We start from the raw sequence: 13623 nt of genomic DNA, 5'->3' as shown, positions 1-13623 counted from the left end.
TTGTGCCTAAAGAACAATCTCTCAATATTGTTACTTAATTGTTCCTTTTTGTGGTTTTTACTTTTGATACTAATGCTAAACTGCAAGGGGTATAATTGAAGAAATTCCTAGCAATGACTATTAGGCTCCGTTTGGTACACGGAATTGGAATTGGAATTGGAATTGGATACTAATTACAGGAAACAATCAATCCAAACTTCTTAAATACCTTAACGTTTTCTAATTATCATGCCATAATCATGTGTAAAATGAGTACAATTGTCAATCTTTCTTACTGTATGAATTTTGGCATTGCTTTTCACTCCAAGAAAATTCTCCAACATTCCTTCCTGCACACTGCATCATCTTTTTCTGTCACCACTCCTGCCTCATCAAACCATTTTATTGTCAAATGTTTTCAGTGGTGGAAAGCATGCAAAAATATTATCACAGTAATATAATATTAAATATAATCATAAATTGGAATTAAAAAGGTGGGAAAACGACTGAGAAAAATTACCCACATTGCAAATTATGTGAAAAGATTAAAAAGTTGTGGAAAAATATATATATATCTTCCACTATTTTCCATGTGCTTAGGCAAAACATAACATATTTATTTAATCAATGTAATATTGTGACAGAATTACTCAAAATTAATATAATGAGTACTTTTTTGCAATTACATGGGGCATTTTTATTAAAATGCTAAAATAATGAGATAAATCCGTTTGGTACCACGGAATTGGGGCTATGGAATTGGAGCCTTCAATTCCAAATCCGATGTTCGGTACCCAAAATATCTAACTTTGGAACTGAATTACAATTTCAATTCCTTTCAATTCACAATTTGAATCCATATCAAAAATAGAAAATTGGAATTCTAAATAGTAAAAAAAATGACACTTTCACACACAACACACACATGCACACACGGTCACACAGTTACACAGTCACAAACATACTCTCCGTCACACACACTCACACATACGCATAAAAGTAATTTATTACTACTTCCGTCCTCCAAATTTTGACACACTTTTTTATTTCGGTCCGTCCCTGAAAATTCGACACACTTCACTTTTTATCATTTTTTAAGTGGAATACTTACATTTTATTATAAAACTAATACTTAAAAGTAGGACTCACATCCCACCAACTTTTTCAACTCACTTTCCATAAAAATAAAACTAATACTTAAAAGTAGGACTCACATCCCACCAACTTTTTCAACTCACTTTCCATTACATTTCTTAAAACTCGTGTCGGTAAAGTGTGTCAAAATTTGGGGGACGAAGATAGTAATAAGCTTCTGCACACATTGTCACACTTACTTACACACACATGCAACGGTTTCTAAAAACAAACAAGAAAAACATTGATACTCACGTTGTCCATCAATGAAGATGTTGGCGATATGGGAAATGTGGGGCCATTGGGAAATGTCAAAACATACTCCTGGGCATTCTGAAATATGTAAGTATTCTAACTTGGCCATGCACTGTATCACATCTATGGGTAGACACCTTAACTTCTTGCAATTATATATATTCAACACCCTTAGGTCTGACAAGTTTCCCAACCAATCAGGTAACTCTTCCACTCCAAAATTCTCCAACTTTAATTCTTGCAGATCAGTAAGAGATTGAATTGATTCCGGCAGATTTTTCCAACCTTCCCTCCCCTTCAATTCCAATCCCCTAATTGAGGAGAAGTTGCATCCTTGCAATATGCCATCAACAGTCTCCATTGATCCCATCACACTAAAATCTAATTCCAGGATATGATTACCTCTATAATAGTTAAAGGCCAAAAATCGAGGAAAACCAAGAATTTTCAAACGTGTTAGACGGGCCAATTTAGGCAGACAGTCAATTATCTCGGCTACATTCTTTAGGCTACTTAAATTCACCAACCTCAGTGTCTCAAGCGAGGATCCTAGCAGTTCACATGGCAGATACACCAAAGCATTGCACTCCTCAATCTCCAACTCTTTAAGACATGTGAGGGTGATGCTTCCTTCTGATTGTTGTACGCCCATATGTTCCAAATTTGGACAATCCCTTATAATCAACTTCTCCAAAGATTTGAGGGTGCACAGACCGTCTGGTAGTCCTCTCAAATTGGGGCATTCCAATATCTCCAAACTCGACAGATGGCGCATGCTATCGAATAACCAATCCGGGAGGCATTCCAGATCATCCATTCTTTTCATGCAAAGCTGTGTTAGCAATGTCAATTTGGTCTCAAATATATTTGCCAAAGGCCTGTAGCTCCCAATGTATTCCATATTCAACTCTTTGAGAGGCGACCAGAAAAGAGCTGGAAAATTCGTCAATTTGTTGCAAAATTTGATCTCCAAGTATTGGAGGTGAGGAAAGAGCTTGACACCACTTACACCAGCTGATTCTGTGTGTACCAACTCCGTCAGCCTAGGCATTTTATGCAATGCGAGCTTTACAAGAGCTGGAAAAACAATACAGTGGGATTTATGGGCAGAAGATTTTATGGACTTCAAATTAATCAATCCTAGCAAATGAAGAAATTTGAGATTTGGCAATTGCCCTAACATTGGGATTTCTTCACACTCTGTGCAAAATGACAGACTTATCTCAATCAAATTGTCAAACTGTACCCAAGAGCCTTGAGCCACATTTTCAACAGGACTCCATGATGGAAATCTTTTTCCCTTGAAGCTTTCAATCTTTAACTTCTTCAGATTTGAGTGAGGTTGAAGGCCTTCCAACACATTCTCTTCTTTTATAGTGTCATCTCGCCCGTACTGATCCCACACCAAGTGCAACTCCACTAGCTTTGATTTTTTATGTAGATTTGCTTTCTCAGCCTCTTCCTTGTTACCAACCTTTTCCAGATCATAAATTTTCAATTTTCCTTCAAGATCATCCAAAGTTCCAAGTTCTTCGATTTTGTAGCCACTCTCGTCGCCCACCCTAAAATACTCCAGGGTTCGGAGAGAAGTTAATAGCCCCATCTCGGCTGGCAAATCTACGTCTTCCTTAACATAGAGATGCCTTAAGTTAATCAAGTACTTCAAAGTGTTTGGAAGTTGAAGTGGCTCTTCTAAATAATCTACCTCGGCTCTCAATGTTAGCAAGTGAACCAGTTTACCAATCCAATCCGGAAGACGTGTAATTTTTGATTCGTTGATATTAAGAGCTCTCAAATGTATCAACTTCAAGATTGAACTTGGCAACTCAATAACTCTTCTACTTCCAAAAGTTAAAACATGGAGACATTTGAACTCTGAGAGCATGTTACCATAACTGTTATCCATGGACAATAATGTTCGCAAATATTTTGCATTTTTTTCCAAAACACCCTTTGACTTGTCTTCAAGGGACATGTATCGAACTGGGACGATGTCAGATGCATCTTGAGAACCACCTAAAATAGAATATGCAAGATCATGCAGAAGATCGTGCATCACACATTCCACCCGATCATTATATCTTCTTGTAATTTGCAGTAAAGAGTTGTCCAGAAGTATATTGAAAAAGTTTTCTCCCACAACTTCCAAGTCATTATTTCCATCAACTTCAAGAAATCCTTCCGCCATCCAATACTCAACCAATTCCTGCTTTCCAAATCCATGACCTTTAGGAAAAACAGAACAATATGCAAAACACTTCTTGAGTGATGGTACAGACAATTCATCATAGCTCAACCTCAATATATCTGTGATATGAGCTCCTTCATTGTGTGCAAGCCATTTCTGTTCGATTGAGATCCATTTTGCTTTAGTTTTATTTCGCAATACTCCACCAACTACATTGGCGGCTAACGGCAAACCTTTACATCTTTTCGCAATTTTTCTCCCGATAGCCTCAAATTCCAATGGAAAATCTTTTTTTCCAAAGCTTTTTTCTTTGATAATTGACAAACAATCTTCTTCGCATAACTCTTTCAACTCGTGTGGACAATGTGGACTCACAGTTGAAGCAACCTCCTTAATTCTGGTGGTAACAACAATAACATTTCCCTTAATAGAACTAACGCCCAACAAGGATTGGATAAAACCATCCCATGCGGGACGATCTTGATTCCAAACATCGTCAAGAATAAGAAGATAAGTTTCTTCTTTCAAACTTTCTTCCAACTTTTTCATAGTATCTTGCTTACTCATCTCAGTTTCAATTTTATGAGGAGCTAACTCTTTGAGGATTTTCTTTAGAAGAGCCATTGGATCAAAAATTTGAGAAACATGCACCCAAATATATGATCCAAACAGATTCTTTTCTTTTAAAAGATGAAAGACTTTCCTAGTCAAAGTAGTCTTCCCCAATCCTCCCATTCCCACAATAGCATGAATAGAAACACGTTCATCAGTTGTGACACTAGTCATAACAATCTCAACTACTTTCGAGACCTCCTCATCTCTTCCAATAAAAATTGGATCAAGAGTGAACGAGTCAGTTTCACGAGACACATCAGGCAAAGTGGGCACATTGGTGGCAAGCATCTCTTTGAGGCCAAGATCCGCAGCCTCTTTGTTAATGACCTCCAAGTTCTCATTGATTTCTTGGATCCTAAGAGCCATATTTCGGGAGCGTGAATATTTAACGCATGGTGAGGAGAAGCATGAGAGTACCTTATGTTTCATGGGTTTGATGGGTTCGTTGGGCATGATGGGCTTGATTTGTTTGCAGAGGAGATGATAGTTGAACTCATCCAAAACGTTGTCAGCATCGAAGGCCACATTTTCAAGCCTCTTGAGCCACCTTTTGACAGATCCACCGGGAATGGTACGCATCTCTGCATCCTTCAAGAATTGCTGGAGTGTACCCAAACGATCGGTCAGCTTTGCTGCTTCTTTTTTGAGGCCTCGGACAAGTGAGAACTCTTTCTTGGAATGGTCGATGAGGTTTTGAACAAGTACTTGAAGGACGGCGGCAGCAGCTTCTCCCTCCATTCTTTCAGCTGGTGATAATTGTTTCAGAGAGAAGGTTTAGAGTTTAGGAATGGAAACGGATTATTGGTACAATGAGGAAACCAGAGTAGAATTGGATATGCTTTTCTTTTGCTTTTGCTTTGCTTTTGCTTTTGCTATAATCCTTGTCAATAAACTTGATTCTCCCGCTAGCTCTTTATAAGCCAATACGGGCATGAAACTTGATTGCCTGATATTCCCTCCGTCCATGAAATTTTTTCACATTTTTCATTTCTATTTGTCCAACAAAATTCGTCATATTTCAACTTTTACCATTTTTGGTAATGGACCTCATATTCCACTAACTTATTCACACTTACATTTTATTATAAAACTAATACTTTAAAAGTAAGACCCACGTCCTACTTTTTCAACTCACTTTCTATTATATTTCTTAAAACTCGTACCCAGTCAAACTGTGACAAAAGTTGGGAGAAGTAACACATTTCTATCTTTAGTAACTTTCTCCCTACAATTAATATGCATAACCACTTTTTTTCCTCTCGGTGGCAGACGAAGGGAGTATTCAACTTTCTTACTCTCTTACGAAGGGCGATCTGATGCGTTATCCAAGTTGCTTTTCTTTTTGTCGAACTCACATTCTTTTCATATGTGAGTTTCGGGAATATCCCCATTCATAGGTTTGAGATCTACATATATGGATAGAAATGTCCGAATGATTTTATAGATTATGCCATGTCAATTTCCCAGCTATCTATGTCAACATGAACATTGACCATTTTTTTTGGCCAAACTTAACACAATAAAATGAGGTATTGTAGGGTAAAAAACATGAAACAAGTTTGGCAAATGATTTGTGAATTTAAATGTCATTAAAAACAGAGAGGGGAAACACAACTTCCCCCAAATTGTCACCAGCAATGAATGCATTACAATCAGCTGTAGTGAAAGTTACCTCAGAGTTGCAGGAATCGAAATCAAACAGAAATATGTCGAAAAACACACCCACAAAGGCAAGCTCATGCCGATATAGTAAAAATACTGAAGGCACCTCATGTTGAAGAGTCGGGAACAACTGCAGTCGGGCGTTTCATTGATGCAGACTTGAGCACATGGTTGTAGCTCCCCTTTTCTTTGAAGAGCTGCGAAAAATGGGGCTTGCAGTATAGGACGCCGTCTAGGGCAGCATAGTTTGACGGAGTTAGAGAGCATCCTCCGTGAGAACACTTGAAACAGGACTTGTGGTAACTCAGGCTTTCAACAGTCACCTGTAAGAAATGATGAAATGAGATGCATTGTATTATAGTCCCTTGCCAGTGTTCGAACTAATAACATGCGAGAAAAAGCAAACATCTTTCTGTCAAAAACTGTATCCATCTTCTACATAAAGCCTAATCTGTATATAGATGCTTATTGAGCAAAATTTAGGTCGTAAGCACACACAGTGAATGCCAAATGCTACGTGAATATCGCAGGGGCTGAAATGTGCACTATGAGTAAAAGATTTAGCCACATCAGAGCTTTGCAACTAAAATTACAGCTTCGGGGTTGCCTCAGATGTCACTCTATCTGATGTTTAATCGGTATCCATACCTTTTCAAGTGGGTAAGCTGTTTTACCGCACGTTGCACATTTCTCTTGTGTCCCAGAGAACATGCCAGCAGCCTTGCTAGGCGATCTTGTCTGGAATTTTGCAGAAAAACGGAAAAAGAGTCAGGCCGTTTCTTAAGAGCATGGTACAAATGATATAGGCCTAAATTTTGGAAATTTACCATCTCCGGGGTTAACTTCTCAGCTGACTTTGCAGCTGTAGAAATTGCAACGGCACTGATTAAACAAATGAAAACGAAAAATCGTTAAAAGATAGAGAGGAGTTGCAGCCTTACGTGACTGAAAGTTCTTGGTGAAACTGCCAGTCTCCTTGAAAAGTTGCTCATAGTGAGGCTTGCAATAGAGAACACCCTCCATCGACGAATAACTGCTCAGCTGTGAAAAAACGGTGGGAAATTCACGAATCAGTATACATGACCCTTAGGAGAACGAAAGGATCAACATATTATTATCTTCACTAGAAAGCAATTGGTGCAACTTTCACACTTCAAATGCCCAAATGTACTCATTCAACAATTCGAGCTTCTCCCTAACTGATCACTAATATCTTGACATGTTAACTCACAAACATCGAAAGTATGTTATGCTATATACACCGATAACCCAAATGATATAGAAATCATTATTTGTAAAGATGAAAGGCGACCAATCGAACAATATGGCTCCTGTATCACACGCACTTGCAATTATCCATTGCATAATCGATCGATAAGAAGTTTAACATCTTTTCAGAGAGACTTTTACCATGAATCTTCATCCAAACATCATATAACTAATACCTTTATCATGGTTAGGCACAATTCATAGATGCATTCGTATTAACGAGTGAATTCTCGCTTCGAAACAACCAAATTATATGCAACAATTAGGTATAATGAGACCCAAACAGAAAACAACAAAAGTAAGAAATCACAATGAAACTCCCATATCCCAAAATCACATATAAATATGGCTGTAATCACATCATTTGTTAACAGATCATCAAAATACAAACTTGACAAAAGGCAAATCATGAAACATCAAGAATTAAAAGTCTAAACATAGAAAAATGATGGATCTTGAATAAATTCTTCCAAAACCAAAGCAGCATACAACAAATAATTGCAACACAAAAGAAATAAACCACCTTGATTTGATCTCAGAAAACACACAACAATGAGAGAGAGAGAAGCAACCTTGAGGGTTCCTTTGCAATGGGAACATTTGAAGCAAGATTTGTGATAGCTAACTCCATCAGCAGACAACAATTCCACTGGATAAACAGTCTTCTCACAGGCCTTGCATTTCTGCTGCGTCCCAGTGAAAGACATTCTTCTTCTATACCTCTTTCAACCACCCAAAAATCAATAGATCTGTAACAGTCACTGCAAAAAAACTCCAAAATCAAGCAGTGATTTCCACTGTAACAGCCGATCTACAGCTTAAAGCGAAGGATTCACATCAAAATGGAGTCTTTGAGTGAATGTTAAAAACCCATCTGGTCAAAATTACATTACCTCGAAGGAAGAGGGAAAAAAAGCAATCGAGGTGCTTGAAGAAAAGCCGTAAAGGTGCAAAATTGGTGGATGGGACTCCCCACCTCGAATCTCACTTTAGTTATGCGTTCTCGACAAGGGAGAGAGCACGAGATGATGAAGAATAATGATGATTGTGGATATAGAGAGAGAGAGAGAAAGAGATGGTAAATATCTGCGCAGTTTGACTCTTGTAATGAAGATATTCCTCAACCTTGTCAACAAGTTCTATTTTGTCCTGTTTTTTTAGGGTCAAGGGCATCCGCACCTCGGTGATCTTGGTGCGTCGCGTTGGCGCGGAACCAAAGCGAACCGAACTGCGCGTTGGATTAGGGCCATTAAGCTATGGGATGAGCGGGGTAGCTCGCACGTGGGGGAAAAGTTTGGCGAAACGCTAATATTGGTATTGACTTAAATGACGCATAGTGTGACTATTTTTTGCACGAAAATTAAGAAAGGTGTCAGGTGAGATAATTGAAAGATAATAGTGAATATACGGAAAAGAAGAAAGAGTAAGTTTTGCTTAAAGAATAAGTATTCATTTTGCTTTAATATCTCGATAAGAAATACATATCGCTCACTTTAGAACGGAAAGAGTATATAAATAGCAGTTCATTTAAAACGAAAATGAATTCGGAGAGGCTAAAGGATGGATGGGATGGGGTGCTACGAAGTTCGAGGTAATGGGCTTGAAAGCCATTGCCACCCGTATTTTTTCGCTTATATGACTTATAAATATGAATAATGAATACGAGAAATGGATAAGAGATAATTATACTATCAAAATTTGTGAAAGAGATGAGATGATCCATGATAATTGAAGAAGTTAGATTAGTGATATTGTATGTGATTTCGTCAATAGGAACTACGGTGTGGTGTCAACTCCAACTAATAATGGAAGAGATCAGATGAAAAAGAGATAGAACGATGAAATGTAACTCAGATGGTAAAATGCTTACTAATACTATATTTTTTTTTTTAAGAAAAGAGAAAGAAAAAAAATTGACTATAGCCTATAGGTAAATTTGTGGATGTATGTCTATGGATCCTATGAGTTGGTGTGGGGCCCAACTACTTGTTTTACTTGTTGGTGGCCTAAAAAGAGGTTGATTAAAGAGAATAAAATCTTACTAGCCTTACTAAGGAATATCATTATTAGAAGTTATTTAATGTTTGGAAGACATTCTTTCTTCTATTATTTGGATCCACTCATAAGCCACTACGCCTAATTAAAAATCTCTATTGATCAGTCTTATACGAGTAGTATATTCATAGTGGAGTAGTACTTCTCTTTTTATGAAAGTAGGAGAATTAAATAGTTAGGAATCTTAATTGAATTCTCTATCTCCAGGTAAGAAAAATGTTTACTTATTAATTTATTGTAAATAGGAGTATAATTTATTATTCATTTAACACTGTTCTTAATTTTCTATTAAAAAAAATACCTCTATTAACAAGGAACGGATGAAATACTTCTTTTGAAGATATTTTCATAAAAAATTACTCCCTCCATTCAACTTTAGGAGTCCCAATTAATCAATTTTGGGCATCTCTCTTTAGGAGTCTCGGTTGAGATAAATTAATAAAAAATGCTTATAAAGGGTTAAAAGTGGATCCCAACATCCACTACAACTAATACAAAAGTTTTAAAAGTGGGTCCCAACATCCATTATAACATTTATTTAAAAGTGGGTCCGGACATCCACTACAATATTTATTTATTACACACTCAAACACTCTTTTCTTAAAACATGTGCCCGACTCAACCGGAACTCCTAAAGCAGAACGGAGGGAGTATTATATATTTCATCCTACAAAATTTAGAATATATTTACATCCAAAAGTATTTTGTATGGACATTTTAATCAAAAATTGAAATATTGAATATTTCTTTGCAATTATTTTAGAGTTAATTTTTTTTATTAAAATACTAAAACGATATAAGCAAAATCGAATATTAATACGCAAACAATATGATGAAATTGGGGTATCAAATTATACTATGACGTAATTAATTCATGTTATTAAACATTTCATCGAACAAGAAAGGTGCGAAGTGCAGACCAGTCTTCAATGGCGAATTCATCTTCTTCCCTTCTTCAAGATCTCATCAGGTAACTTCCCTCTCTGTATTCTTGGGGGTTCGGTGCGAAACTTCTTCTAATTTCCCTAATTCCGCAGATTATCAGAACCTCTGAAAGAATCACTCCTCCAAACCCATTACGCTCCGCCAGAAACCTACGCCACTTTCTCCGTTAAATCGGAGCTCATCTCTCTCTTGCCAGACGCAGCAATCTCCGACGCCGCTCTCCCAAGCAAAATCAAAGACTTCGCCTTGTTCTGCGCGGCGTTGGCTTCCGCTTCCAATTCCACCTCCCAACACCTCTCGTGGATCCCCAGCTCACTCTCAATTCACGCCGCTTCCGCTTTCGAAGAATTCTCGAGTGCTTACTACGGTGATGGTGACGACGATGACGCGCACGCCAAGTGTTCGACGAAAGGCGTAGCTGAACTGGAGTTGGATTTGCGTGGTGCGGCAGATAATGGAAAGAAGCTCTTGATCGAGCTCATACCGGAGATCTTTCCATTGCTGAAGGATAGAATTAAGGAGAGTGCAATTGATGCGAAAGACGAGAATGATCGAGTTTCAGCTGCAAGTGCTCGGGCTCCAGTGGCCTCCGCTGTTTTGGCGGCCTATCAGCTGAGATGGATTGTTGAACAGGTCACTGTGTGTGTTGAATTTGTTGCTATTCTTTGTTATTGTGAAATTGGATTTTAAAAAATGAAATTTTTGATGATCTGTGCTTGTTAATTGTTATAGGTGGATGCTCCATATATAGGGAAGCTTTGCTTGTTGATGATCCCGTGTTTGTTGACGGCGCTTGATCACTGGTCTCCAGAAGTGAAAGTAAGTAATGTAGTGGATGTTTACTTCTTACTTTTCTTATATTGTTTCTTCATACATTGTAAGTCTTTAACCTGCTGTCTTGTTGCCTTTTATGCTTGCCAAGTACTTGTGGTTCCTCCTCGGGAATTTTGTGGATAGCTAATCGAACTTTCGGGGTAGCTATATAATATTTGATATATAAATTATCTCAATTTTGGAGCTAAGACTAAAATGAGTGAAGTTAAAAAGGAGTAGCAGAAGTGATTGTATTTTTTCACTCTTTTAACCTTTAGTTTAGTTTCTTGAAATGGTTTTGTACTTTAATCAAGCTTGGTTGTGGATCTCTGTGTAGTTCTTTTATCCTTTCTGGCGTCATTATACTTCCATACTTGATATTTCTGAAATATTTCATTACCTCCTTAAACTGAGCCTTTGGGTTTTGCTCTTCAGGGCCAAGGCATGATAAGCTTTATACATCTTGCGAAAACAGTAAATGCTGCAGAGATTGGTGGATATGCGGATGTAGTTCTCGATGCTTGCTGTCAAAACATTGCTTCTGATGATGAGATATGGCAGTATGTGGTGGAGATGTCAGTGCTTCTCATCGCGTTACTTCAGAAGAATAATCCTCGTAGTTCATGGTATTGATTTAATCGTCTGCTTATGCCCCCCTCGTACTATCTGTTTAGAGAATTATTCGGACTATTCGTTAGAAGACAAATAGAAAAAAAGTAAACAAAAAAGTATGCCTTTACCGAAAGTCACCTTATCCTCCTTTCAATTGAGATGCAAGATTTAATTTATGGATTTTTATTTTCTCGTAAAGCGTAACCTTGTACTTTTAAAAGGTAGCAGACCTATAGGCATAGTTCTGCCGATTTCTTGTTCATTGACTTTGTTATTTTATCTAGGTGTGAGAAGCTGCTGAGTGAGATGTTAAACCATTTAGAAAGGCAACCAAGAAATAAGCAGCGGCGTGTTGTGTGGCTAACACACAGCGAGCCTTTGCTCGACACTCTTGGACTCGTACTGCTAGCCCATTTTAGACGCCTTTTCCCCCTTTTCTTCAAATGGATGCATGCTGATGATGACGAAACTGTTTTATTGGTAAGACTATCATTTAATGATTTTATGTATTGTGAGAACCATTACTTTTTTATGCACTTCTTAAGACCCTTAACGTGAACCATTTATAACTCATTTGGTTATGCTTTTAACTCGTTGCTCTAAAACTATCATTGTTCCTCATATACACCTTCCTTACTTCAGGTTCTTGAACGTTTGACGGCTGTCGTGAGACTTACATGGATAAGGAATTCTCCACACATAGAAAGGTATTCTTTTGAGCTGTTCCTCGTAGCAGCAATATGAAAACTACCTGAGCATCAAGATCTGGAAGTTTCTATGCAGCTATTTACTTTCCATTTTCCAGAAAGTTTATGTTTTTTAGATCTTCAAGCCGACCTTTATGGCGCTCTGATTTCTTAATGAGTTTCAACTTAGTAATGTTTATTATTGTCTCTCAGGTTGATTGACGAACTTGTAACTCTATATAAGGATGCAGCATTGAAAGTAGCTCGTGAAGATATTCGATCACTAACTCTTCAGATTCTAAAGCTGATCCAGACGTGAGTGTCATGCTGTTTAAAGTGTTAAAAAAAAATCGGTTTCTTGTCATATTTTCCTCCTACATGGATTTATATTCTGCATCTTTATCCTTCTGTTGATTCATAGGTCGAAAAGACCACAGTTCGATGCAACCTGGTTGAAGTATAAAGATGACCCAAACTTAGCACCTCTCGTGCCATCCTTAACCTAAAGAGATCGCCTATTGGTATACGCTCGTGCCTTTCACTCCCTTGAGGTAAAATCAGAAAAAATACGATTGGTACGTCTGGAGTTCAATGATGACATGCCCCATTGGTATACGCCCTGTGCATATGCAGTGGCCTCAATTCTACGATGCTGAGAGAAAGGTAATTTGAGACGCCAATGCCACAGACTTTAGGCACATTACGATGGCTGCTGCACCCTCATTAGGCTTTTGCTGGTACGCAAGTGAAAGGCTCGTTGCTACTTTACCGAGTGTGAAAAGGACCAGACGATCTTGATGCATATTCGGACTCTGCAGGCCCTTTGAAGATGAAAAAGAAGTTTCTTCCGCAAGGAGAGCTTTTTATTTTCTTTTTGGTTTTGGTGTTTCTACCATTTCAAGAACCAACTTTTGCAAATCGCAATACAACTTTTGTTGAAGATATTCTTTTCATAATATATTTGGGTTTCAATATCTAAATTCTTCTAGCAAAAATTTGAAGATACGTCGTTCGTCCATGATTAAATGACTCAATTTGACTTGACATGGGTTTTTAAGAAATTATGATTTTACGAAGAAAAGTTTATGAAAAAAATGTAATGGGATATGAAATTTATTTTAGATACTAGTAAAAGTTTATTTTTGTTGAATCATTTCAAAGACTGGTATAATAATATAACTCCATTTAGCTAAGAAAGAAACTAAAAACAATGAGTTTGCAATAAAAAAGTAAATAAAAAAATATGTGAACCACAATATTGATATTATGGTATCTATATAATTTTTAGTATGATTAAAGCTAAAGATGCTCCAATTTAGTGGTTATCACCCTCACACCAAGTACTAAACAATCTTGTCATGTGATCAAATCTCAATGCAATATATATATATATATAGGGGAGCACTAGGG

The 13623-nt window shown here is 37.4% G+C and overlaps 3 protein-coding genes across 4 annotated transcripts; 1 reads left to right on the top strand and 2 right to left on the bottom strand.

Moving 5' to 3' along the window:
* Nucleotides 1–156: 156 nt before the first annotated feature.
* Nucleotides 157–5612, bottom strand: LOC125213502 (disease resistance protein RGA2-like). Its single transcript, XM_089065419.1, has 2 exons — nucleotides 1369–5612; nucleotides 157–363 (listed from the first exon to the last, which is right to left on the bottom strand). Exons 1-2 carry the CDS (start codon nucleotides 4907–4909, stop codon nucleotides 299–301), a joined length of 3606 nt encoding a protein of 1201 aa, XP_088921545.1. The 5' UTR covers nucleotides 4910–5612; the 3' UTR covers nucleotides 157–298.
* A 117-nt stretch (nucleotides 5613–5729) lies between these two features.
* Nucleotides 5730–8212, bottom strand: LOC125219593 (LIM domain-containing protein WLIM2b-like). 2 transcript variants are annotated; one of them, XM_048121722.2, is made up of 6 exons: nucleotides 7996–8212; nucleotides 7675–7851; nucleotides 6775–6874; nucleotides 6661–6695; nucleotides 6482–6571; nucleotides 5730–6156 (listed from the first exon to the last, which is right to left on the bottom strand). In XM_048121722.2, exons 2-6 carry the CDS (start codon nucleotides 7807–7809, stop codon nucleotides 5941–5943), a joined length of 576 nt encoding a protein of 191 aa, XP_047977679.1. In that variant the 5' UTR covers nucleotides 7810–7851; nucleotides 7996–8212; the 3' UTR covers nucleotides 5730–5940. The 2 variants fall into 2 exon arrangements, with proteins under 2 accessions (XP_047977679.1, XP_047977603.1); XM_048121646.2 differs by having other exon boundaries at nucleotides 7675–7863; nucleotides 7996–8211.
* Nucleotides 8213–9987: 1775 nt separating this feature from the next.
* Nucleotides 9988–13193, top strand: LOC125206729 (ARM repeat superfamily protein). The gene is made up of 8 exons (XM_048105967.2): nucleotides 9988–10127; nucleotides 10195–10735; nucleotides 10835–10921; nucleotides 11351–11541; nucleotides 11812–12007; nucleotides 12170–12234; nucleotides 12427–12528; nucleotides 12635–13193. The coding sequence occupies exons 1-8, from the start codon at nucleotides 10087–10089 to the stop codon at nucleotides 12717–12719; spliced, it is 1308 nt and encodes a 435-aa protein (XP_047961924.1). The 5' UTR covers nucleotides 9988–10086; the 3' UTR covers nucleotides 12720–13193.
* The last annotated feature ends 430 nt before the right edge of the window (nucleotides 13194–13623 follow it).

Source organism: Salvia hispanica, chromosome 2, assembly GCF_029641045.1.
Source record: "Salvia hispanica isolate PSC_SH4W2 chromosome 2, Shi_PSC_v1, whole genome shotgun sequence".
Lineage (NCBI taxonomy): Eukaryota > Viridiplantae > Streptophyta > Magnoliopsida > Lamiales > Lamiaceae > Salvia > Salvia hispanica.
The sequence above is the reverse complement of the archived record's forward strand: the minus strand, read 5'-3'. Positions and strand labels throughout refer to the sequence as shown.

What these genes read in the sequence shown, in the direction of transcription:
- LOC125213502 (XM_089065419.1), bottom strand. Translation starts at nt 4,909, where the DNA reads ATGGAGGGAGAAGCTGCTGCCGCCGTCCTTCAAGTACTTGTTCAAAAC. An exon ending in CATCTTCATTGATGGACAAC is followed by an intron (nt 364 to 1,368) that starts GTGAGTATCAAT and finishes TTGATGAGGCAG; the next exon opens with GAGTGGTGACAGAAAAAGAT.
- LOC125219593 (XM_048121722.2), bottom strand. Translation starts at nt 7,809, where the DNA reads ATGTCTTTCACTGGGACGCAGCAGAAATGCAAGGCCTGTGAGAAGACT. An exon ending in ATTGCAAAGGAACCCTCAAG is followed by an intron (nt 6,875 to 7,674) that starts GTTGCTTCTCTC and finishes GTTTTTTCACAG; the next exon opens with CTGAGCAGTTATTCGTCGAT. An exon ending in CACCAAGAACTTTCAGTCAC is followed by an intron (nt 6,696 to 6,774) that starts GTAAGGCTGCAA and finishes CAATTTCTACAG; the next exon opens with CTGCAAAGTCAGCTGAGAAG.
- LOC125206729 (XM_048105967.2), top strand. Translation starts at nt 10,087, where the DNA reads ATGGCGAATTCATCTTCTTCCCTTCTTCAAGATCTCATCAG. An exon ending in TGAGATGGATTGTTGAACAG is followed by an intron (nt 10,736 to 10,834) that starts GTCACTGTGTGT and finishes TAATTGTTATAG; the next exon opens with GTGGATGCTCCATATATAGG. An exon ending in AATAATCCTCGTAGTTCATG is followed by an intron (nt 11,542 to 11,811) that starts GTATTGATTTAA and finishes TATTTTATCTAG; the next exon opens with GTGTGAGAAGCTGCTGAGTG.